The sequence below is a fragment of the Arabidopsis thaliana genome, chromosome 2 (assembly GCF_000001735.4).
Source record: "Arabidopsis thaliana chromosome 2, partial sequence".
Taxonomy (NCBI): Eukaryota; Viridiplantae; Streptophyta; class Magnoliopsida; order Brassicales; family Brassicaceae; genus Arabidopsis; species Arabidopsis thaliana.
The window spans coordinates 2220916-2246875 of NC_003071.7; the positions used below are offsets into that span (position 1 = coordinate 2220916).

The 25960-nt window shown below is 32.0% G+C and overlaps 3 protein-coding genes and 1 pseudogene across 9 annotated transcripts; 2 read left to right on the forward strand and 2 right to left on the reverse strand.

Annotated features, from left to right (window-relative positions):
- Positions 1 to 8623: 8623 nt before the first annotated feature.
- On the forward strand, positions 8624 to 11234 carry AT2G05830 (NagB/RpiA/CoA transferase-like superfamily protein). Of its 4 annotated transcripts, none has more exons than NM_126596.4 (9): positions 8624 to 8915; positions 8996 to 9051; positions 9126 to 9284; positions 9368 to 9467; positions 9553 to 9695; positions 9886 to 9991; positions 10261 to 10399; positions 10495 to 10763; positions 10844 to 11234. In NM_126596.4, the coding sequence occupies exons 1-9, from the start codon at positions 8844 to 8846 to the stop codon at positions 10922 to 10924; spliced, it is 1125 nt and encodes a 374-aa protein (NP_027726.1). In that variant the 5' UTR covers positions 8624 to 8843; the 3' UTR covers positions 10925 to 11234. The 4 variants fall into 4 exon arrangements, with proteins under 4 accessions (NP_027726.1, NP_973428.1, NP_001077883.1 ...); NM_001084414.1 differs by having other exon boundaries at positions 8750 to 8915; positions 9139 to 9284; positions 10844 to 11069; NM_001036262.1 differs by having other exon boundaries at positions 8792 to 8915; positions 9045 to 9051; positions 10844 to 11191.
- A 1869-nt stretch (positions 11235 to 13103) lies between these two features.
- Positions 13104 to 15555, forward strand: PAA2 (20S proteasome subunit PAA2). 3 transcript variants are annotated; one of them, NM_126597.4, is made up of 9 exons: positions 13104 to 13386; positions 13469 to 13563; positions 13645 to 13726; positions 13791 to 13887; positions 13963 to 14021; positions 14104 to 14186; positions 14493 to 14588; positions 14778 to 14837; positions 15046 to 15555. In NM_126597.4, exons 1-9 carry the CDS (start codon positions 13311 to 13313, stop codon positions 15136 to 15138), a joined length of 741 nt encoding a protein of 246 aa, NP_178641.1. In that variant the 5' UTR covers positions 13104 to 13310; the 3' UTR covers positions 15139 to 15555. The 3 variants fall into 3 exon arrangements, with proteins under 3 accessions (NP_178641.1, NP_001324458.1, NP_001031340.1); NM_001036263.1 differs by having other exon boundaries at positions 13177 to 13386; positions 14778 to 14839; positions 15046 to 15375; NM_001335288.1 differs by having other exon boundaries at positions 13145 to 13386; positions 14493 to 14837; positions 15046 to 15506.
- A 50-nt stretch (positions 15556 to 15605) lies between these two features.
- On the reverse strand, positions 15606 to 17675 carry AT2G05845 (annotated as a pseudogene; the record flags this gene model as incomplete). Its single annotated transcript has 1 exon — positions 15606 to 17675.
- A 3954-nt stretch (positions 17676 to 21629) lies between these two features.
- Positions 21630 to 23936, reverse strand: scpl38 (serine carboxypeptidase-like 38). The gene is made up of 3 exons (NM_126598.4): positions 23200 to 23936; positions 22974 to 23081; positions 21630 to 22868 (listed from the first exon to the last, which is right to left on the reverse strand). Exons 1-3 carry the CDS (start codon positions 23543 to 23545, stop codon positions 21859 to 21861), a joined length of 1464 nt encoding a protein of 487 aa, NP_178642.1. The 5' UTR covers positions 23546 to 23936; the 3' UTR covers positions 21630 to 21858.
- Between the last annotated feature and the right edge of the window lie 2024 nt (positions 23937 to 25960).

Sequence of the window (25960 nt, forward strand, 5' to 3'; positions counted from 1 at the left end):
TTGTTGCAGAAGTAGAAGGAAAAAAAAAAAAAAACTCTCCAAAACCCTTACTAAAAACTAAGGAATATAATTATAATTATATTCCTTACCTGCCAAGATGCACCCAATCCTTAGCCACTATTCTATGTGCTAACCGTAATATAAACCTTTAGTAACCTAAGCACCATACCATATGGTGTAAAGAAAAGAATCTTCTAAATAAACAATCACACAATAAGTAGACAACATTCACAAATAATTCAAACTTATATGTCTGATTCAATCAAAGCAATTCAGGTTTTAAGTACATACTACTCGATTATAGTAGCAGGGTTTAAACAAATGTAACTCAAAAGAATCTTCAATATAAACAATCACAGAATACAACATTTACAAATAACTCTATGAAAACAATTCCGTAGTTAAGTACAATTACTAGATTATATTAGCATGTTTAAAATAAATGAAACTGAAAAAAATCTTCTAAGTAAACAATCACACAACAAGCAGACAACATTCACAAATCAAACTTATATACTAACTATGAAAAGAGAAAACAATTCACAAAAGAGAAGATGGTTCTAACCTGTCCTGTGAAAAGAGAAAATTGATAAGCTTCGAAATGTCCCATTAATTCGCTCAGTAACGCTTGCAAAACAAAATTATAGAATGAGCAAAATGTTTTATATTCAAGAAAGTGAATCAATAATAGTTTGACATAACAAAAGAACTAAATCGATTTGACAATAACAACATGATTCAGACAACAGACGAAGCTTAATCAATCTGCAATGAAATTCTCAAGTTTTATCACCCAATAACAAATCAAACATTACAGAGCCAAAATCCAAAATTTGCAACTCAAATGCCCAAATAAAAACACAATTTCGAATGCAAAATTGTTCACAAGCACATAAATTAGCAACCCACAAAAACATTACTAAGACGAAATTCATATGAATTCGGGATTAACAAAGGCATGCGAAGTAGACAAAATTTTAAGAATCGATAAAGAAAACCATACTACAATCACATAAACATCGGTTATTGAGTCTAAGAGATTGATAGAAACAGATCTAGGGTAACGAATTGAGTGTCAAAGGAGAAAAACAACAACATAGATAAGGACTTGCCTTCGATTCGATCTTGAATTGAGCGGATTAAGTGCTGGCGGGAGGTTCCAGTTGCATGGAGAGCTTTCACGACGGCGACGGAGAGTTTAATTGGTGGTCGGAAGAGTGAGTTCGTCGGACTAACTGCTGCAGGACCGAGAGAGTTCTTTCTTAGGGTTTTCGACAGAAAGTTTAATTGTGTTTTGAGTTTTGGTTTTTTGCTCGAAAACTAAAAAAATTGACTAAGTGTTTGGCGGAATAAGGTTTTTGGGTTCCCGCTCATTAAAACTCTATCTTAGCGTTTATCAAGTGCTGTAATATAATAACCAAAATTACATGACATCTACAATTGCAATTGAGTAAACCGTGCTATAACGGTATGCTATCAATGAAGACTTTTTTTGTAGTGCATATATATAGGTTGTGAGTGTGCATCACGATTTTACAGCGGAACATGAAAAAGTAAATAAATGTCTCCATTCAAGCATACGATAAATGCAAAGTGCGTATTAATTAGTGGAACCACACTTGACATCTTCTTATTTTCAATTGAATATCTAAACCGCACATGCTTTGATTTACCCCAATTATGATGTGGTTTAGGTGTGGTTTCAGTTTTGTATGTATATATGTGTATATACATATATAATATATAATATATGTATATTTTTAAGTTTAGAAAATTATGAAATTTATTTTATGTATTAATCTTATCAAATAACATAATCTTGTTCAAAAAGTAATTTGTTTCTTTTACCTAAAAATTATTTTTTTTAAATTAAAATTTAATAACTTATTATTATTATACCGCACTTGTAATAGTCATCATTCAAGCATTGTTTGTTCCGTACTAAACACACTTGATCCGCATAATAATTTTCTCTCCCACTAACCACATCTAAACCGTACCGCTTTATATTCTTCACCGCTTTATGTTCTTCACCGTTCAATCCGCTGTAGGCACCGAATGGTGACAGCGGATCGAGCGGTGCAGGACAAGCGGATTGAGTAGTGCGATGCGGTTTAAGTGCGGTAAATTGGAGAAAAATACATAATGCATAACAAGTGCGGTTATTAAAAAATAAGTGTTGCGGGAGAATGTTTGAATGGTAATAAAATACGGACAAAATAGTTATCAAATTATAAATAATTTAATAATATTTTAAGTGATCAAAATAATAAGGAAACTTAAATAGGGTTGTTTTATCGATAAAATAAACACATAGAATTTATATCAACATTTTCAGAGTTATTGAAATTATGTATATTATATGTATATATGCAGAAGCGGATCTAAGATAAAAAGTTATAATTTAAACAAATAAATTTCTTTTATATACAACATGTCTGGAGAAAAAATGTTCAGGAGAAACGAAAAGAAAAATATTAGAAGTGCATCGAACCTTGTTCACAAGAGTTTACTTGGGGCACACCTAACCATTTGAGCTAACACATTTTATAACAGACCTATTAACTGAAAAATTATTAATATTTAGTATAGGGCACGTGCCCCACCTCAGCACTATGTAGATCTGCCATTATATATATATATATATATATGTTTTTGTATATATTTGATAAAAATATAAAACACTTGTATTTAGGTATTCTTAGAACGCACTAGGCGTATAGCAAAAACGCATACCAAATACTAATGTTTTATGAATTTATTATAAAGTTATTTTATGTCCCGCACTTTGCAAATGTTGTTGAATGGTAACATAGGTTGTGAACTCTAACCTATAAAAAGCGATTTTTGAAACTTTTTTTTTAATCAAAAACGCAATAGTGTTACCAATCATTATTTTTATCCAATTTGCATTTTATAAAAATTGCAGTTTTGTCCAACAGATTATGCCGTGGAACGCATTTCAAAACAAACCAGTCTTTACCCAGGGGATTTGTCAAAAAGCGCGACATGTAATGTTTTTTTCCAAAATTTGATTTTTTAATGTTAAATATATATTGTATGTTATATTACGAGCAAAAGTAAAGAAAATTAATTATCCTCTCCATTATTTTCTTGTTTCTAAGTTCTCATTTCTTATTTTCATGTAATAATTGTTTTTAACACTTAATTCAATATATCTGTCTAAAACTTTTAATATATGAAATACCTTTGTTAGACTTAGTTTTTTGTTAAACACTTAATTCAATAGTAGTTTTTCTTGTCTTGTGGTTTTTATGAATTTAAAATTTTTATTTTTCTTAACAATAATTATTTCAAAAGAAATTATTATTTTATATCAATTTCGATATTTAAGATTTATAAATATATGAAAAATTTTCTTTATTACCCAAAGAAACATTATTCATAAATTAAAACTTTTATTACCCAAAGAAACATGATTCGTAATTCAAACATTTTATTATATACCGCAAATAGTATTTGTACCAATCAAACTTTATTTTTGTACCGATTATTGTGTACTAACCGAACTTGTCCTGCAAACACGTTTCTCCCACACGTACCGCAGTTGAACCGTACCACATTACAAAACCATTTTTCCTACACAAGAAAATACGCTGTTAGCATTTGGACCCATAATTATCAAACCATTTCTAAACTGCTGGTTCCGCTCGTCTCATTCACAGCCATAGTTTGAATGAAAGAGATCGTGGGATTGTGGATTAGATGAACATATCTATTGTAATTTTCTTTTTTCATTTTTTCATTTTTGGCTATGAATGGGAAACCTAAACGAACTATGTGGTACGGTTCAATAATTTTTTTAGTTACCATTTAATAGCATACTTTTTACAATATAACTGTTGTAGAATAAAATAATTATAATTAAAAACAGAAGTGGATCATGTTTGCACAGAAATTCAGTGTGTGGTTAGTATACGTCACTTAGAGGTTCCGAATGGTGACAGCGGATTGAGCGGTGCAGATCAATTGGATATACAAATTGTGGTGCGGTTTAACTGCAATATGTTAAGAAAAAACGCAGTATGCAAAAAATGTGTGGATCAAGCGGATCTAGTAGTGTATATAATTTATGAATGGTGAAAAAAGATGCGGTAAGATACAAATGTTTGAATGGTGAAAAGTACAAAAAGCGGTTTGGTATATATATCTTGTAAAATGTACCACTTTTTTGGAGTTCTCTTACAATCCCTACCACACAAAGCTTCCTCTTACACAATGTACAACAATTCGAGTGCACGTGGAATTTTGAGGATGAAAATACCCTTTGTGTGGGTCAGGTACTGTGTCTCAGATGGTGACAGGTTGGTTCGGCGCAAAGAAGCAGAAACTGTTCAGTAATAAATGCTTTCCGTTTTCAATTGGTTGATAAATGGATATTTATTTTTAAAATGGTAATATAGTAGGGTTAGACACTTTAGTTACTCTATTAATGTACTAGAAGAAAGAGGTTTTATAGAACTGAATACAACTGGAAATCTGGGGAATTTAGGAGTTGTTGTTGAAGAAAGGGACATTTACTCCGGACGAGGTAAAATTGATAGTGTGGAATTGTGGTGATTCGCTTTAGTTTGGTAGTTACATTTGTTTGCTTGTTTGTGATAAATGCAACTACCTCATATTCCAAAATGGTAACTTTTCAATTTGGTAAAGCCTCTTGCGAAGTCTATCCCGATTAAATTCAGGGATACTGGGACTTGCTGGCGGATCAAAGAGCGTTTCAGCGGATGATTTGGCGGAGACAAATGGGTCGTCGTCGTCTTCGAAGGCCATAGCCCGCCTGGCACCGCCAAGCGGTGACTTCTATTTGGATTTGTTGGTGGAGGACCTCATCTGTGGTGAGATAAACAGAAACAATTACTAAATTATTTTGGAGTAATCGTACTTGTTGCGCTAGATGCGTTTCTCTAAACTGCACCAATTAAAACCACACCGCACTTTTATAACCGCTTGTCCCACATTACCCAAACCGCACTTCTATAACCGCTTGTCCCGCATTACTCAAACCGCATTTCTATAACCGCTTGTTTCGCATTAATGTTAGTAGTTATTAAAAATAACTTATCTAGTGTTTCTATTTTTGGTGAGTTTTCAATATTTAAGAATCATAAGACTAAAATAATAATTGAATTAGGCCTTGAATGGAAACATTATAAGTGCGGAAATCAATTGTGTTTTTGGAAAAACGCGTTAAGTCTCCAATCACATGTTTCTAATGTAATTTGTATTTTTCCAAAAAAAAAAAAAAAACTGTTTACGTTTTTTTAACATAGTGTAATAAGGTATGGACCGTATATACTTGTCTAACTTCATATTACCTAATGATTTTCTTCAAATTCTGCACTGGAAAGCAAAATATTAATTTTTATTTATTTTAGTAATAATACATAAAAGTTTATTAACCACCTATTTTAACAAATGACATGCGTTTACCCAAAAAGAAACATGTTTTTAATTTAAGTTGTTAACAATTTTCATATATGATTACTTTTCAAAAGTGTCCTTTTTGAAAAATAATAATCATTTTATTAAAAATAGGGTTAAATAATTTATTCATAATGTGTGGTATATATATTTTAACTAGATTTAACATTTTTAAAAGAAATTATAGTTTTACTTACAACTAATTTCAAAAATATTTGGTTTTTAGAGTTCATAAATAAGTAGATGAAAATATCATCAATAATAAACAATTTCATTTTATGATTTTATAATCTATGGTTTCTTAAAAAGCAACCTTGATGAATTAAACAAAAATACAAAAGGAGGAAATGTTTTAGGCATAAAACTGACATAACGGTTGATCCTGATACATCCATGATATTTGCATCTGAAGCACGGTGGACGGAACATGAGTATGTAAGTACACTAAATATTTTTATTCACCAACCTATGTTTAAATTTTTTTATTATAAAAAAATCTAATTAATTTTAAAATTATACTGATGCAAATTAACAAAATTAAATTTATATTTTGATCAATTTTTGTATTAGTGGTTTATAAATATCTGTTATTGTTTATTTATTAACACAAAAATTTAATTAACTATTAATATATATATATATATATATATATAAAATCTGTAATCCGCCACAAGAAGTTTTTTTACCAATCAAACCTTATTCTGTACCGCTTATTTTGTACTAACCGCACTTGTCCCACAAATATGTATTCTCCCTGCATATACCTCAGTTGAACCGTACATCATTGTAATAACGCTTTCCCCGCACAATAAAAACCGCGATTACCATTCAGACCTTTAATGAAAATATTTAAAGTTGTCACATTACCAAATTATGCACATGCAATTAGCTAGAAGATTAAAAGATAATTCTATTAACATATTTTAATCATTAACAGTAAAATTGATAAAAATTCCGGAATAGAGCGGAATGATGCTGAAATACCGTGACACAGGATATACACACCAAGAAGATCAAGGGTTTTGCTGGATATTCACACCAACAAGATGATCTAATCTTAAAGAGTTTTAGAACAGAAGATAGATGAGTTCTCAAAGAGAATACAAAAGGGTTTATAAAGAGAAAAGAGAAGAGAAGAGACCAAAACATGATCAAAACACAAGCCCTTCTCGAAACTAACAGAAAATTAATTATAAGTTTGAATTAGAAAATCCGTTTTAAATACAATTGACTGCCATTTAAAATAAGATGGCATAGCAAAAAAAAATCTCCAACAATTTCGATAATTTTACCTTGTGTTCTGTTTTTTTTTACTTTTTGACAGAGGAGTTTCATCATACATTCTTCTTCATCTACAATAGAAAAAGAGATTATTGTTAATTAACTTGATTTGATGTTTGTTTTGTGTCTCGAGAAGAGTTAATGGAACAATGAGTCAAAAAAGGCAGAAGAGAGAGAGATGGCTATGCGAAATGAAAGAGGCCTAGCGAAGAAACAAAGCCCTAATAAAAGCAGAGAAATGAAGCGAAAATGCGATCACATCCATGATTCATTTATTTTTAAATTTATTTATGTTATTAAAAATAAATTATAATTAAAAACATATACAAAATATTTTTAGTTATTGTACCTAAACCCGCACCAGTCCCGCTTAAGTTTTTCAGGTAACAGAATAAATTTAGGTGTGTTTGGTTACTGGTTAAATAGAATAATGAATTTCTATTATGTTTGGCAATTGAAATAATGTAATTCAGAAGAAAAAAAGGAAAATTTGACAACATTGTGAGTTTGTTTGTTCAGAAAAAACCTTTTTCTACTATAGATGATTACTTTCTGAGCTAAAAGAAATGCTTATTTTTAGTTTGACATCTAACTTCTCACTTGTCAAATTACTCTTTTCATTACTCATAAAAATGCATTAAACTTTTTTTATTGGTTACCGTGAATTAAAAATATATAATCACAAGGATATGTAGTTGAAAAGACTTCGTTGGCCCTTTTCGAATGATTTTAAAACCATCTCATACGTGTGCTAAAAGTTTTGTCTACCAACTGTTTGTCGAAATGCTTCCGAAACGTTTTTTGTTTGTTGATAAACTAATAATAATTCTGATTTTCTGGTATTTTTTATTTGTTGTGCCGACTATTTTGCAGACACGAGAGATTAAAGGTATCCCAAAAATTTCTGGGAATATAGTTCTTATTCACCAATCATTTGTAGCAAACAAGATAGAAAAAACATGCCTAATTCTCCAAAGTTTGTTTTCATAAGTAATTTTGAATAATTTTCATTTCTCTTTATTTACTTCCATTATTTTGATATATAGTTCATATCCATATCTCTTATGATTAATTTTTTAATCATAACATGAGAAACGATAGGAATGAAACCTATTTGTAGGCGTTTACGATATTTCTTATGATACATTTTTTTTGTAAATTAGAATTTAGAAGTAGTCACTTTCGTTTTCATTACTGGTTCAATTAGAATGAGATATGATAAAACTAATAATTTTTTTCAATTGTCTGCTCTACAATCTACACAGGATTCCAAGGAAAAAAATACTTTAGGACTTCACATCACCACATCAGATATTGTCAAAGACAATTTTGTTTTGTGAAATCGAATACTCTGAATCCGGCTTTGATATCGAGGAAAAAACGCTTGACAAAGCATTGAAAGAAAAAAAAAATATTAGTTAAAGGAACCTTATACATTTTATGAAGTTTTTTTTTTTGTAAGCACCCGAAATAAAATTGATGAAGTTTGAGTATATCACTATGCCTTATGGTTTTTGCCGACCAAAATATGTCGAAATTATGAATACATATATTTTATTTATTTATTTATATTCTATTAAAATTATTTTGGGTGTAATAATAAAATTAAACTTCTATCAATTTTAAAGGGAGGATTATTAATTTAAATAACATTAAATCATATATGATATATAATCAAATAATATTTTAGTAATCTTAAAATTAAATTAAAATTTAAAAACTGATATTTAGATAATCATAAAGTATTAACCCACAACAATAAGTGATTACAATTTAAAGAACTACTATTAGTTTCTTAAAATATTTTAAAAGCACATGTGTTCTAAAAAGGTTACAGGTAGATAAGCAGTCTGCTCCTAAAGAACTATAAACAATAATCACTTTTAATTTGTTTAAAACCAGCTTGTTTCACGCCCTAAATTAACTAAAATATATCTACCATTATTCCAGACAAAACGACGTCGGTTGGTGTGTTTCACGCCGGCTTGGTGCTCTAGGCATCTATCTGATTCTCACTATCACTACTGACACAAATCCTTTTCCTTTTGTTCCTCTTTCTCTAAACCAATCTTTAAAACAACTTATTCGTCTTCAAGATTTCTCCAACAAGTCCTACCATGTCCGGCGAAGGAGACACGACCCTCAAAGCTATCTGTTACAAGCCTGGCTCTCTCCAGTTACTCGATCAGGTTCTCTCTTTCACTTCTATAAAGTTTTCAAATTTATACTTTTTTTCCTCAAATCTGTTTACTCGTCTGAATTGGAACAGAGGAAGCTTCCTTTAGAGACTATTTACTTAGAGATTCGTGATGCTTCAGATGGATGGTAAAGTCTTTACCTTTATGATTAGAGATTGTTTTGGGAAAATTGTGGTTTAAAAAGTTTGATACTTTTGGTAGGAGTGCTATTCAGGAAATGGTTGTACGTGGTGCTCCTGCTATAGCTATTGCTGCTGCTCTTTCTTTGGCTGTTGAAGTTTTCAACTTTCATGGTTTTGATGGATCAGCTTCAGATGCTGTTGCTTTTCTTGAGAACAAGTTGGATTATTTAGTGTCAAGGTTAGATTTTGGATTTGTTAGTTAAGTTTTGCATCTTTGGTGCTTACTCTAATGTCTTTTGCTTTTTATGTTTGTTTCTTCAGCCGTCCAACAGCAGTTAATCTTGCAGATGCTGCTTTGAAACTTAAACATGTTATAGCAAAGGCCTTGGCTACTGCCACCGAAGCCAAATCCATTTTCAAGGTATCAAGAAGTTTCGTAATTCATCTGTGTGTGTGCCTTTTGCTTTTGTAAGTTTAGCTCATTCTCTGTGCTTGTTGTTCTTCAGGCATATATTGAAGCTAGTGAGGATATGCTTGAAGATGATGTTGTTTCAAACAAAGCTATAGGAAACTTTGGTTTAAGCTTGTTGAGGCAACAAGCCAAGAATCCTGATAAGCTTTCTGTTTTGACCCATTGCAACACTGGCAGGTATTGATTTAGCTAGATTTTCTGAATTGCATAGATACCGTCTGCATAAGTTACTCAAGTTGAGTAATAGCATGTTACCACATATGTGTATGCAGCTTCAACCAATAGAGTTGTGTAATGGTTTTTGGTGTTATGTTTATGTGGTAGATTCCTAGTAAGGCATTAACTACGAGTTCTATTGACTTTGTAGCCTTGCTACCGCCGGATATGGTACTGCCCTCGGTGTCATCCGTGCACTCCATACTCAAGGAATCTTAGAAAGAGCATACTGCACAGAAACTCGTCCATTTAATCAAGTAAAACTCCTAAATTAATACTTTTTCTTTCTCAATATCGTAAGAAGAAGAATCCGTAGAATACCTTAAGTTGTTAGGGACGATAATTACCTCTATATTGACATATGTGTTCTTATCAAAACGGTGGTAAAAGCTTCAAAACCATGAAGGAACGTAGGACAGATACTTCTTGTGGCAGCTCCCTGAATCCATTGCTTTATAGAGTTTTCATATCTTGTTGAACTGTTGTTGAAAGTCTTTTGAATTTATGACTAAATGGCAATTGACAGGGATCGAGGCTTACAGCGTTTGAGTTGGTGCATGAGAAAATCCCTGCAACTCTCATTGCAGACTCAGCTGCAGCTGCACTGATGAAAGATGGTCGTGTTGATGGTGTCATCGTTGGAGCTGATCGTGTGGCTTCAAATGGTACACTCAAACACCTTAGATAAATCCGTTTTCTCTCACAAATCTGATTCCTTATGACTGAATCACTTCTTAACCAATTCATTGATATACTCCAGGCGATACTGCTAACAAGATTGGGACTTACAGTCTCGCCTTGTGCGCAAAACATCACGGGATCCCATTTTATGTTGCTGCACCTCTTACCTCAGTTGATCTGTCACTTTCATCCGGGAAAGAAATCGTGATAGAGGAAAGATCTCCAAAGGAGTTGATGCACACACACGGAGGACTTGGTGAACGCATTGCAGCACCAGGGATCTCAGTTTGGAACCCAGCTTTTGATATGACTCCAGCAGAGCTGATTGCAGGAATCATAACCGAGAAAGTTCGTTTTTCCAGCCTTGCTTGTTCTGGAAGATATTTATGCTCATTTATTTGAATCTCTCAACGTGTTTGTATATGCAGGGGGTCATAACAAAGAATGGCAATGATACATTTGACATAAGCAGCTTTGCCAAGAAGATAACAGGAAACTCATCTCGTTGAAGTTAGAGTCAGCATTGCGACTTGCGGATGTTCCCCTCTCTCTATATACTTGCAACAAAGCAAATTACTTTGTAATGTTTGAGCTACTAAGTACACTGTGGTAAAAATTGTCAAAAATAAGAAATAATCGATACGTTTTAGCCAATTGTAGGTAGCCAAAATGCTGGTCTTGGGTTTAATGCTAATGAAGATTGGGAAACAACTTGTTTTAGTGTAAAACAACTTGTCCATGGGCTTGCCCGGTCCATCTTGACTTGGTTCTTATTTCTCTATTTTTTTAAGTTTAAGAAAAGAATACCGTTTCTCCTACCCGTCAATATTGAAATAATTTCAGAGGTTTTCCTTGTTCTGTGTCAACAAACAATTCGAAATGCCTCGACTTTATCAATTTTTTGATAATTCTGAACTTTAGACCAAATGCATATGGACGAGCTATATTCTGGACCAAAAAACAAATGGTCTAATTGGGCATATGACCAGTTTTGTCCACGGATAATATGGGCTTGACCATATGGACAACGGGCTGCCCATGGGCATGAATTGAGTCAATAGACATGTCTTCATTTAATTGTATTTTTATAATTTTAATTACAATTACAACTAAATAATTTTTAAATAATATATTTTACATTTATAAGTTTTTACTTTTCTGAAAATTTTAAATTTTAATGAATTATTTCTTATTAAATTATTTACGATTTTAAAGGAAAGATAGTATTCCACAATTTTCTGGAATACGCAATTTTTAAATTTTACGGTTTTGACGGGAAAAATACAATTCTCCGATTTTACGATTTTGACGGAAAAACGTAATTCTGCAAATTTTCCACCAAAATCGTGATTTTATTATATTGGCGAGAACACAATTTTACGGTTTTGACGGGAAAACGCAATTCTCTGATTTTACGGTTTTGGCGGGAAAACACAATTTTCCAGCCAAAATCGTGATTTTATTATATTGGCGAAAAACACAATTTTACAGTTTTAGTGAGAAAACACAATTCTCCGATTTTACGGTTTTAGCGGTTAAATCGTTATTTTTTTGTATCGGTGAAAAAAATAATTTTACGATTTTACCGTTTTGGCGAAAAAAGCAATTCCATAATTTTTTCGTCAAAATCGTGATTTTATTGTATTGGTAAGAAAAACACAATTTTACCATTTTGTCGAAAAAAGACAAGTCTTCGATTTCTACAATTTTTACGGAAAAATGCAATTTCTCAATTTTTCTTTAAATTTATGATTTTTGATTTATCAATAATAACAATAATAAAATAGGCTAACCATGGGCTTGCCATATGGACATGGTCTTTATTGGGCATGGACATTTTTCGGACCAAACCGTCCAACTTGGCCCATAAAAAAACTGTCCGTACGGACACGCCCAATGGTCTTTGGACGGACCATTTGACACATCTAGAAACAACCGTCAGCAGTAGCCATTCGTTAAGAGTTTCAGAATTCCGATATATACATTTTGATACAACCTACACAAAAACAAAGACAAAGAGAGAAAATCCAACTATGAGGAGGATTATCTTGTTGATAGTGCCATCAAAAACAAGAGTTAGTTATTCACCTGAAGGTTTGGCTAAACAAAGTATATTATCTCTTTTCATATACCTGTCAATTACATCTTGACGCTGCATTGTCAACAATAGAGACCTCCTATGTCCTTTGTATTCACTCTTGGCTTTCTTAAGTACTCTAGTAGATTCATCTACAAATGTAAACATGGTTGTCTTCGCCGCGAGGTCGTTTGCATGTTCTTCTTTTACTTGTTTCGTTTCAGTTCGTTCTTGATCCTGCAAGATCGGGCGTCTTCTCATTGCGGCGTTAGTTAATTAAAGTATTTTGTGCAAAAAAAATTTCCGTCCAATTTTGCAACTTTATACTCTATGTCCAAAAAAAACAAAATAATTATATGAAATTTAAAATAATACGTAATATAGTCAATTTTTACAATTTTACATATTGTAAACGTAAAAACATTTGTTTTTGAAATTTTTTAAAAAATAAATAGTTAAACTACTCATATCAAGAATTTTGATTTGATATATTATTTATCAAAATTTAAAAGTTTAATAATATCAAAAAAAATTATATTGTGTATTTTTTTAATTTTATATAATTATTCTGCATTCTTTTAACGTGAAATGTAAAGTTGCAGCCCCAGGGAGTATTTTAGAGTTTTTTCGAAGATAATTGTAATCTTAACTTATTATTTCAAGGGTATTTTGGGAGATTGACTATTTTTTTTTGGGTTCTGTCTTGAAGACAAAGAAAGCTTTCTTCTATAATACATCTTTCTCTACAGATCACACAGAAGCAAAAATTCCATCTCCGATTTCGGAAGAGAGTTGTTCTCTTCTCTGAGAAGAAGAAGATGAGCAGAGGAAGCGGCGCTGGTTACGATCGTCACATCACTATTTTCTCACCGGAAGGTCGTCTCTTCCAAGTCGGTCAGTAATCAATTTCTCTATCTTTTTTGTTTTTTTAATTTATAACTTCGGAGATTGATATTACTGGTTACGGATTTTGTAGAGTATGCTTTCAAAGCCGTGAAAGCAGCTGGAATCACATCGATCGGTGTCCGAGGGAAAGATTCAGTATGCGTCGTTACGCAGAAGAAAGTTCCGGTGAGTCCTCTTTTGACTCCTTAGGGTTTTTGTTCAAGTGAGGGTTTTGAATTAGGGATCTGATGAATGATTTGTGGGCAGGACAAGCTTTTGGATCAGTCTAGTGTATCTCACCTTTTCCCTGTTACCAAGTACCTTGGATTGTTAGCCACTGGCATGACAGGTTTGTATTTCTCATCACAATGCTTGTTCATTATGGTCATGTTTTGATCTTTCTGGGGTTGCAGCTGATTCAAGGTCATTGGTACAACAAGCTAGGAATGAGGCTGCTGAGTTTAGGTTCCAATATGGTTATGAGATGCCTGCAGATATTCTTGCTAAATGGTAATTAATTACAGACTCTATGTGTCTCTCTACACTTATGAAAGTTACTAATACTGAACTATTGTGCTGTGACAGGATTGCAGATAAGTCTCAGGTTTACACACAACATGCTTACATGAGACCCCTTGGAGTAGGCAAGTTTCCCTAATCCCTATTTATACATTTTACTTGTGTGGTGGTTTTATCCTGATTCTTGTTTTCTTTGTCTTTGTGAAGTTGCCATGGTTCTAGGTATTGATGAAGAGAGAGGACCTCTACTTTACAAGTGTGACCCAGCTGGACATTTTTACGGTCACAAGGTAATACCACCTACTTGTTATGATTAGATAAGCCTCTGCCTCTTACATGCATATTCGTATAGACTACTGCCTTTGCTAACATGGAAGAAAGAAACATTATATTGCACTTGCCTAACCAGATACTGTACTGAGAAACTTATCTGCTTTTAAGAGTTACTGGTTGACCATGGAGGTGAAACCAAAAGTTCTACACACTGTAAACCTGTGAAATATGATGTAGTCACATACGTGGTACATATGTTCCATAGGATCAGAGGCTTCTATATAAAGTTTCTCCACTTATAAGTTAGCAAACATATGATGCAGGCAACTAGTGCTGGTATGAAAGAACAAGAAGCAGTCAATTTCTTGGAGAAGAAAATGAAAGAAAACCCTGCCTTCACATATGATGAAACAGTACAGGTAATTATGGACAATCCTTCTTTATTTTAGATCGGAAGCAGGTTGATCATTTGCAATGTTCATTTGCTTGCACTTTAAAAGCTTTATTGTTTTATATTAGGTTTAGAAACTGTAGGAACGCACAAAACACCAAAATTCTGTGACAGACCTAGACCATTATATCTGACTTTGAGTTATCAACTTTTGTAGACTGCTATATCCGCTCTCCAATCTGTTCTTCAAGAAGACTTCAAAGCAACTGAAATTGAGGTGTCAATTCTCCACTATCTGTACTCCTTTTTGTATAAATGTTGGCAAGAGTAGTATTTTGTATATATGTTGGCCAGAGTCGAATCGTGTTAGCCAGAGTTGTATCGTGGTTAGGAATAAAGAAGGAGAAACCAATGGAAATGTAGTTTTGTTAAAGCTTTGTGAAAAGGCATGTAAATATTTATGCTGGCTACTGTTGTGTTGGCAGGTGGGAGTTGTGAGAGCTGATGACCCTCTCTTCCGTTCCCTGAGAACAGAGGAGATCGACGAGCACTTGACGGCCATTAGTGAACGTGACTGATCACTTTCACTGGAACATTCAGTCGGGACTTTGCATCTCTTTCTTTTGCTTTAAATCTATCTAAGATGATTCACGTTTCAGAGAAACGTGTTTCCATTAGTCATGAGTCGTGTAGTTTTCATTTGAATCATCTGCTTCCTCCTAATAGGAGTTACATGTAAGGGTGTCAAATTAAGGTCGAATGAGATGGTTTAAGGTTTTGAATTTTAAAAGGCAAAACAAAGAAAGTTATTTACAAAAATTGGGAAATCTGCAAAACCTGGACACTTGGTCTTTAACATAATCTCCTAAAGGAACTCTGCATTTTGATGTCCGAGTCCAACTCAATGAACAGAGCTTGACTGAAACGTTTTTTGGAGGTGAAATTCCTTTATTCGTAGGCTTGTTAAAGAGTCTACGCTATAGCTTACCCTCGACTCTCTGCCACCCTTGATTGCGATACTGATATAGTTGAGCATAAAACTCAAAAGGTCGTGTGAAGAAGAATTTTGGTAAGATGTCCTTTGTTCTATCGCCTTTGATGTATATGTTTTTGAGTTGTGCGATGCATGCTGCATTGTCTTTGTACATAATTGTTGGAGCTTTTTTCCTTGCATAGATACCACAATCTTTTTGTATATGGTAACTATGGATCTTAGCCATACACGCTAAAAATCTTGCGGCTAGTTTCATGAATTGCTAAAATCTCTGAATGATTAGAAGATGTGGCTGCAACAGTTTTCTTCATAGAACGCCAATAAATAGCAATACATGTGAAGACATATTCTGTTTACGATCTACCATTATGGAGATCAGATAAATATCCTGCATCTGCAAAACCTTATGGAGATCAGATAAGTATCCTGCATCTGCAAAACCAATTAAATCTTCTAAATTGGTTAGGAAAAAGCAGACTCATGTCTTTCTTACATTGGAGATAACGAAGTATATGTTTAATTCCATTCCAATGTCTTCGAGTTGGACATGAACTTGCACTTAAGTATGATATTTCAGGACTAAGAACTCCTTCATTGTTTTCCCGAGGACATAATGGATCTTTATCCACATCAAGTGACCTTACAACCATTGGGCTACTCAAGGGGACTGCTCCATCCATGTAGAATCTTTTGAGAACATTTTCTGTATATGTCTCTTGATGCACCAGAATTACATTATTTAGGTGTTCAATTTGTAGTCCCAAACAAAATTTTGTTTTTCCAAAATCTCTCTTCTCAAATTCTTTCTTTAAATATTCTACTGTGAAGGAGATCTCTGCAGAAGTTCCCATAATATTTAAATCATCAACATAAACTACAATTATAACAAATCATTTCCCAAATCTGTTTATAAAGATGCATGGACTAACATAGTCTTTTTTTGTATATTCTTTTAGCAAGTCACTAAGGCGATTATACCACATACACCATGATTGTTTTAATTTATAAAGGGATCGATTTAATTTTATGCAGTATTGTTCTCGAGAATTTGATTGTACTGCTTCTGACATTTTAAATCATTCTGGGATTTTCATATAAATGTCATTTTTCAGTGGACCGTATAAATAGGTTGTGACTACATCCATCAAACATAAATCAAGTCCTTCTTTTACTGCTAGACTAATAAGGAACCAAAATGTAGTTGCATCCACCACAAGAGAGTATGTCTCTTCATAGTCAATTCCGGGTCTTTGTGGGAATCCTTGTGCGACTTTATGCCTTACAATTTCACCGTTTTCATTCTTCTTTCGTACAAAGACCCATTTATGTCCCACTGGTTTTACACTTTCGGGTGTACAGACTACTGGTCCAAACACTTCTCTCTTTGCAAGAAATTTTAATTCTGCATCTATTGCTTCATTCCATTCTGGCAAATCACTTCTTTGTGTACACTCTTCAATAGATGTTGGTTCATGATCCTCATCCATAACATCAACTGCTATGTTGCAAGCAAAATATCATCGACGTCGATTTGCTTTCAGTTCTATTTTCTTCTAGACATGACATAACCAGTTGAGATCTCTTAATTGTCAGGTAACTGAATTTCTTTCTGTGTCATGTCTAAAGTCTCTTCGGGAGATTCCTCATTTGTAATTATTTTTTCTATTTTACCTATGCCAATTTCTGTCCCTTTTCTTTTTTAAGGATTTTTATTTTTGAGCCAATAGGTTTACCACGCTTTAAACGTGTTTTTGTCCTTAGGAGATATTTATTCTTATTGGATCATTTGCAACCGGTATATGTGATTTGATCACACTTTTGGGTCAGTAAATGCATAGGGCAACTGATTTGCTAAGCTCTGTAAATGAATTAACTTTTGGACTTCTAATTCACACTCTTTAGTCCGAGGATCAAGATAAGACATTGATAATTCATTCCAAAGTATATCTTTTTCTTACTGTTTATTTATCCCTCTAATGTTGGAAAAACAGACTCATTACAATGACAGTATGCGAATCGAGCTTTTGAATAAATCCCATGTGGATGGCTCGAGATACTTTTATTGATGGGAAATCATAACCAACATATACTCCCAACCTTCTTTGAGGTCCCATTGTTTTCCCACTTCTTATGAGAGTTTGAGTTCTTAAAATGAACTCCACTGCCTAGTCCTCTAGTGTATACACGGCCACGACCACGGTTGTAACCACTTTTTTGACCATAGCATGTCACATTCGTTTCAGAGAACAAAGCAAAACCTGATGGGCATAGTCCATGGTTTTTCAAAAGTAACTCATTGTTTTTCTCAGCTACAAGTAGACAAGAAATAAGTTGGGAATACTTCACGAATCCCTTTTCACCGTACTGTGTCTGCAAGACAATGTTATTAGCATTAAAAAGTAGAGAATGTCTACTCCAACTTATCTGCATCCATCATTTTCTCTCCACATAATTCCAATTTAAAGTTATTTTGAATAAGGCTGAGTTGTACTAACTTACATATTTAAAGTCTTGGAGTCTCAGATGAGTCCAATCATATCGGACCTTAGATAATATCATAGTCTTCTCATGATCATAACTGTGCTTTAGATTGTTCCAAATGATCTGCGGATCTTTCACACTGAAATACTCATTCTTGAGATCCTCATGGAGATGGTATCGCAGAAAAATCATAGCTTCTAATTTTTCTTTACTTTGAGTTTGATTCCCATCTTTGATGGTATCAAGGAGATCTTTTGAATCTAGATAAATTTCAGCATTCAGTACCAATGCCAAATAGTTATCTCCTGTGATATCAAGAGTTCCAAATTAAAGATTCATAAGTTTTGACATGGTTTACTAAAATATTAAAAAAATTGATTAAATATGACTAGATTTCAAAAATAAAAAAATATGTGTTAATTTTCAAAATACATTAACAAATAAAATATTACAATTATCTTTTTTTTCGTCTTAGATTTATTTTTATTGCAAATTATGAGAACTGTTACAAAGACGATTTTACTACAGACAATTCCTTCTGAACGATATTATAATTATCTTATAATAATAAAGTATTACTTTGCAAGGAAAGTTTCATAGAAAATTAAAAAACGTAGAATTGGGTTGACTAACGCTTTTTGTTAAAAAAAAGTAATAGGACAATCAAATATTAAATATATGAAAATCAACAATCAAGTATTAAATATATGGAAATCAGAATATTAGATATCTATCTACATATGAAAAGTCAATATCAAAAGTAATAATATATGTACGACGATCATGGTTGTGAAATATGAATTATCAAAAATAAAGTATTAACTAAATAATATTGAATCAATCGTAAAAGAATTTTAGATAATAAAATATTAACTGAACTATATTGAATATGCAACTATCCAAAACGAAGAAGATAGAAAAATACTAGGAATTAATGCTAAGAACTAGTTCTTTGGCTCTTATATAAGAGCTGGTTCTTAGAATTTAAACCAATTATTCATTTAATTTTTGTCAAAGTTAATGCTAAGAATTTCTTAAAAACCTACCAATAATGATGCTCTAATGCATGCTTGCATCATTCACCACCGGGCATTTAATAGTTGCAATATTAACTAGATAAAATATCAAATTAAATAATATATTTTATATTATTATAATAGATTTCACATAAATTAACAATCAACAAACATGATTCTTTTTTTTTGACGATTTTCTTTATAGAATCATTGAATCATGCTATAATAATTAGATAAATAAATGGTAAGCATGATTATCTTCTTTACTGAATCATTGAAAACATGCTTTTACCAATCTATATCATAATTATCGATCGGCTCATATTGTTTGTTTCAATAATAGAAAAATAAATACTATGAACCATGAGTCGATAAATAAACATAGTTCTATAAAAAAAAATGAGAATATCTACCTTTTAGCTGATAACTTGTTGTAAATAGAGATAGAGATCGAAGAAACGTGTGTATTATTCTAATGAATAGAGGGTATTTTATATCAATGTGGAGGGGAAGGGTTTTACTTGGGTGACAAAGTAAAACCCTATGTACAAGTAATTTTAGAGACTTCTATAAAATGAATCTTATAATGGGCATCCATCTATTATTTAGAACAACTAGGTGATCACCCGCGCTACGCCGCGGGTTTTTTGGATTTTTTGTATTGTTTAACTTAAATATATAAATAATTTATTTATCTAATCATTCACTCATGCAATAAGCAATTACTTTTAGTATTTAAAATATTTTTTCTAACAAATTCTCACCAATGCATCATGCACATAATTCATAAACAACGTTTGTCTTAAACCATTTTAATAGATGGTAGTGTTGGATTCTAGAAACTTAAGAATTTGATAGTGGAGCTCCTTACGTATTCCTCACCCTCAATAATTTATTATATAAATATCAATTTAGGAGAATATAAATATCAATTTAAGAGAATAACTTACTCAAATCATTAAGTAATCCACGACTATTATACACTCATACTTTGTGTTTGGATTACAAAAAAAAAATCTTCGAGTATGAGAAAACTATTATAATGGTTTTATTGAAAAATCATGTAATATTAAAATAAATTTAGTAATAGTACAACTAAATATGTAAAATAAAATAATATCTAAAATTAAATAATAAATATATCATTAACCTATAAATTAAAAGTTGAAGAGATTACATTAATTATTTAATAGACACATGGCAAATGCTAAAGTGATGATGTGTCAATCATATGGAGAGAGTTTACCAACTTTCATATATATAATTAGCAATTAACTGTTTTCTTTTATAGTACAAACCTTAAATCAAAAAGATGTTCAAAATCAGTACAAACCTAAAATCAAAATATTATGGTTATACCATCATACTTGAAAAAATTATTGGCATGTTATATCCAACTATTCCTTAACTAATTGACTAATATTATATTTAATTTATTCCTTTAAGCTACTTTAATGATCACCATCTAACTCTAATAAGATCGGAAAGCTAAACTAGGCATGATGCTTAATTGTCATATGACAAGGCTGCTTTCTTAGACTATGTCACATTCATCGTTTAATTTTGATTAGAAATTTATAATGTTTTCTACAAAGACTTGCATTACTTTTTAATTACAAATAACAATTTTACCATATTTATATCATAATTTCACTACAAAGACTTCCATTATTTTTCAAGTATTCATAATCTATTTATCTCATAATTTCACATATGAAAGGTTTGACTAGATTTTGTTTTCCTTTTGGCTAAAGATTAAATTTGTTAGATTATACTAATAAATCGAACCATTTACAAAAAAAAAATGAAAATATTAAAATATCTTTCAAGTCACTTGAAAGATATTTTTGTAACCGTATTCTATTTTAATAAGAACAAAGCGCATAAGTAACAAAATTGTCTATGTGTCTCATTTTTTCTTGTTTATTATAACTACTTGTCCCGCTGTAATAAAGTATAAAAAATATATATTTTTAACACACATTGCATCCACATTTTGTTTTTGTTTTATGAGCAATTGCATAGCACCTTTATAACTAAATTATTTAAATAAACACATTAAATTGTATTTAATTATTAAAAATAAAGTCAATCTATAACCAACTTATAAATCAAATGAAACTATATTTTCGTAAATAATTATAAAAGTTGTCTCGTCTCTCATAAAAAAAACACCGAATTTCTTGAAAGTTCCCCTTTATGTGTTGAAAACCGTGTGGCTCACCCAATTCCAGCTCAATATCCTTAGCCGATTGCTTCAAGAGATCCACATTCCTTTTCTTCGTGTGTAGTAGCACTTACACATATAATAGCCGATTGCAAATTTTCTTTAGATGTCCCAGCTATTTTAACAATATATGGTTTAATTAGGGACTTAATCGCTTCCTAGATGATCCTAAAGGCATTATATTCCGTTTCATTGAATTATTATAATTGCTCGATTGTGAGGCATCAAAAATAAATAAATAATTCTAGGTCAATACCATCTAGGATTGTGAGACTTGTTAAACCTACAATTACTAACTAATGTATATTTTGTTGATGATCGATGCATATGTATATGCATTTAGAAGTTATAGAGCATTGATTAGACGACATAAACAACAATGCAAAAAGAATAAAATGGTTTAGGTAAACAACAGTTTTACTTCTTGCGTTAGTGATATTTTCGGATGGTATACTACCAAAATATATATATGTGAATATGACTATCTGAGTAGAATATTGACTTTAGTTACACGAAACATCAAATCCATCTATAAACCAAAGTATCTTGATCAGTCAATAGAGGTGGTACATGTTACAAATCAGGGTGTTTGAGGGAGAGGAGTGTTACGGATGAAACTGGTAAATAGATTAAGAGCATGTACAGGTTGGTCCAAAGGAACAGAATGACCTGATCCTTTCACAGTTGCATACGTTAAGTTCCGTTCGTAATCCTCTGTGAACCCTCCCAGTTGTCCTCCGGTAAACCACGGACGCCATTCGTTTACAACCGTTAGATTCATCGTCTTCAGCACGGCCATTGTAGCTGTAAACGGAATAGCCGCATCCACGTCCCCACTATACACCAATACTCGGACACCCTCACCCATCAGGTCGTGAAGGATAGGAACCATTGAGGCATCTTTATCAGCGTCGATCCATACGGAATTCAAGTAGTGATTGCAAGCCTTCCACTCGTACGGTAATTTTGTGGTGTTGGCATGCATCGCTTCTTGAACATTTTCGCTGTTAAGATAAGCCTTCACGTAGTTGGAACGGCACGGATCAACCTCCATTATTGTGGTGCATTTCTTGGGTTCGCTGCTTAACGTGGAGTTTAGGCACACGGGAGCGTATATGTTGTAAACGTCCAAGTGTTTGTTATGTTCAATACTAAATTTAGGCATTATCTTTGGGCATTCGTCCATATCATAGTTGGCAAAATCGCAGACTTTACTGTACTCTTCAAAATCTTTTTGGGAAACCAAACCATGACTTAAAATAAATTTATTCTCATTATCAGCCTCGATAAGTAAATCGAGACCTGGATTACCGATCGAAATGCCTCGTAGATTGATGAAGGTTTGGTTGTTACGGTGAAGGATGATCTGGGCCAGTTGGGGAATATAGTGGCCAGCGTAACTCTGACCGGAGATGTAAACGTCTCGTCCTTTATATTCCGGAAACCTTTCAAGCCAATTCACCAAGAACATGTAGTTATCCTCTGCTGTTAGCTTATCCGCTTGTTCCCCAAATATCTCCCAATCAAAAGGAGTACTCGAGTACGAGAATCCTACACTTATTGGCCCTTCGAAGAACAACATGTTCGCCTCTGCAAATCCACACGCAATCGCATTTCTCATTGATCTCATTACAACTTATAAATAACGTAGACTAAAATTTCTAATTATCATATTTTTTTAAAAGGTATACGTACCGTTGTTCCATGAATAAGGATTGCGGTAAAGCGTTTTGCCATCGCTATGTACGCGAAATGGACCAAGCTCTTCAAATGCCCCAAATCCTACAGATGAGCACCCCGGTCCTGTACATTTTTATAAAAAGTTTGTTCTTGTTAGAAGAGTCTAATTGTATTTTAAAAAATCTATAAGTAATACCAATAAAGAGAGTTTGTATAGGGGATATATATTTTCTAGAGGTACCTCCGTTGAACCAGAGCACAAGAGGAGTAGATTTACTAGGTTTGATGGCTTCCACAAAATAATAGTACAAAAACCGAGTGGCTGGTTCGTTTACGGCCACATAACCACCGTACTGTCTGAAACTAATGCCGGAAGGTTGTCCGGGGAGCTTCTCGATTAGATCTTTCTCCTTAAGCGAAAGCACATTTTCGCGACTAACAGAATTGAAGTGGCTTGTGTCACCTGACAAACCAGCTCCTCCCTTGTGGCTTGGAAAATGTGTTTGGCTACTACAATGGATTTGTGATGCTAGAGACAACGATAGGAAAATACAAGCGGTCACGGACCAATCTTGTTGTTTTCCCATTCTATTATTTCTGAGTACGAGAGAGATGAAAGGTTTAAGAAATGAATGGCAGCATTTTATAGATATATTTTTGGTGTTGACAACTATTTTTACTATATAGTGTTTTTAAACGATGTGTTCTTTTTTTATATTTAGCAAAACAATATACCTTTTACAGTAACTCTTGAGATTAAATTTAAAAACCCTATATTTTGGGTTTTGGGGTTTTTCCAAAAGTAGGAAAACAAACAAACAAAATCAAGACACGGCCATTCACGTCTGGCAACAAGAAACAACTTGCAATGTAAATTCTGATGTCTCTGCATCCTTCTTCGCAAAGGCTGGGTTGTGTCTTGTTAATTTAGATAAAGACAAATTATCTTTGTGGTTAAATATAAGGAGGATTGACAGAAATGACACTAAAAAACTTTAATATTATAAAAATTGCACTTCTTTTGAAACTTCCAAATATAGCAGACAAAGTTTTTAATCCTCTAGAAATTAACTAAATAATAAAGTTTTTTGGTACTATTTGTGTCAATTCCCAAAATAAAAATGAAAGCAAACACTAATCTAATATTAAATTAAATCAATTTTTTTTTAAATAGTGAAAATATATATCATAAATTGGAAATAGAGAATCCAAATATAATACTAAACACTAATTTTAAAATGAAAAATCTCTCTTTAAATGGTGAAAATATATATCCTAAATTGGAAATAGAGAACCCAAATATAATACCATAAACTAATATTAAATTGAATTAAAATTTCTTTTAAATGGTTGAAATATATACCCTTAATTAAATTTATTTCTAATTTATTTTGGTTGAATAGATTTTATATAAAATTATGGTATTATTGAAAAAATAAATTAGTGATAATTCTTTAGAACAAAAACTTTATAGTAAATCAAGTAGTGCTATTTTTAGAACTTGATTGAGTGTGTGTTATTATTATCCAAAAATATTGTTTTAGTGTTATTTTTAGGAATTTTTCAAAATATAATCAATCTCGGATATAATTTTATTGTTAATGAAGGATATTTTTGTTTTATAACTTCTTATGAGAAATGAAGAGGGAAACACGTGTGTGAAATTTGGAAACAAAAAAAATCACTTTAAAATTAAATGTTGTAAAATTTGAGGAATCATAACATGAATATCATATTAATTACTCTTTAGTTTATTCTTCCAAATTGGTCGATTAATGCTCTTGTCCGTGTAATGTACATTTTTCTCCAATGTAGCTGAAACATCCGCAAACTTTACAAAGTCGTATAAATGATTGTACTTAGTGTTTACCTTAGTCTCACCAATATCTAAGTCAATCAAGAAGTAAGTCTAATTAAGTACTTTTCTTTGGTGGTTAATTAGAGTCGTTTTCTAAGTTTGGAATAGATTTAGAATTTTATCTAAATTGGTTTCTGAACATGCATCTTGCTTCACTCTTTCGGTATATTGATCATTTAAATCATGTTTTAGGACTCTAATAAACTCATGAATGTACTAATTATTGTCTATTATAAGGTTTATGAAATCACTTGGAAGTTGGTACTGTAGTTTGATGATTTTAGACTTTTAGTATCTGTTAGCTTGACAGTTATAATTAGTGAGATAACTGTTAAAAAGCGGCTGCAAAATTAGGGTTACAAAGGTTGAAGACGATTGCAAAATTACAATTATACCCTCCATTAAATTTTTTGTGTGTACATATTTATAATTTACAACTAGGTCAGTATTCGTGCTACGCACGGTATCTTTGGTTAAATCAATCATCAAATATTAAGTTCTGTGTATTCCACATAAACTCTACTTTATTTTCATTATATGTAAACATATAGTTGTATATCATGTATCATTGGAATAAAATAAATATATTTAGTCTCGTCAAACAATATTTTGGTAAGTATATATAGTTTCCTCGGGTTGTAGCATGCAAACAATGTCTAAGTTGATATGTACGTTTGGGAACGTAATTTTATATTTTGTATATGTAAGTTTACACATAGTAGCTTTGTACATTTTCGTGTATGTAAGTGTTATAGAAGTTTAACAGTATCTCATAATCAGAAAATTTCTAATTTTATATATGTTTATATTTACAGAATGTGAAACTAACATTTGTTGATAAAATAATTATGTTATATGAGACATAAGCCAAAGCAATAATAAATATATTTTTCTAAATTTTGCAATTCTGATAGAGACAGACGAATAAATAAATATTAGAATTAGATATATAAAGCAATATTAAGATGTTTTAAAAAAAAAGCAATAATCTTTGATATTAAATTTTGTCATACCTTCTAAGATTTATTTTAGGATGAAGCATATTAAATTTTGTCAATAATAGCGATGCGATATTGTAAGATATCAAGATTTAGAACGTATTCTAAATTAGAAATATGTAAACTTGTTCATACATAAATAAAAA

What these genes read in the sequence shown, in the direction of transcription:
- AT2G05830 (NM_126596.4), top strand. Translation starts at nt 8,844, where the DNA reads ATGTCCGGCGAAGGAGACACGACCCTCAAAGCTATCTGTTACAAGCCT. An exon ending in ACCCATTGCAACACTGGCAG is followed by an intron (nt 9,696 to 9,885) that starts GTATTGATTTAG and finishes TTGACTTTGTAG; the next exon opens with CCTTGCTACCGCCGGATATG. An exon ending in TGATCGTGTGGCTTCAAATG is followed by an intron (nt 10,400 to 10,494) that starts GTACACTCAAAC and finishes GATATACTCCAG; the next exon opens with GCGATACTGCTAACAAGATT.
- PAA2 (NM_126597.4), top strand. Translation starts at nt 13,311, where the DNA reads ATGAGCAGAGGAAGCGGCGCTGGTTACGATCGTCACATCACTATTTTC. An exon ending in AGGTCGTCTCTTCCAAGTCG is followed by an intron (nt 13,387 to 13,468) that starts GTCAGTAATCAA and finishes CGGATTTTGTAG; the next exon opens with AGTATGCTTTCAAAGCCGTG. An exon ending in CATGAGACCCCTTGGAGTAG is followed by an intron (nt 14,022 to 14,103) that starts GCAAGTTTCCCT and finishes GTCTTTGTGAAG; the next exon opens with TTGCCATGGTTCTAGGTATT.
- scpl38 (NM_126598.4), bottom strand. Translation starts at nt 23,545, where the DNA reads ATGGGAAAACAACAAGATTGGTCCGTGACCGCTTGTATTTTCCTATCG. An exon ending in TGTGCTCTGGTTCAACGGAG is followed by an intron (nt 23,082 to 23,199) that starts GTACCTCTAGAA and finishes AAAAATGTACAG; the next exon opens with GACCGGGGTGCTCATCTGTA. An exon ending in TCCTTATTCATGGAACAACG is followed by an intron (nt 22,869 to 22,973) that starts GTACGTATACCT and finishes GTGGATTTGCAG; the next exon opens with AGGCGAACATGTTGTTCTTC.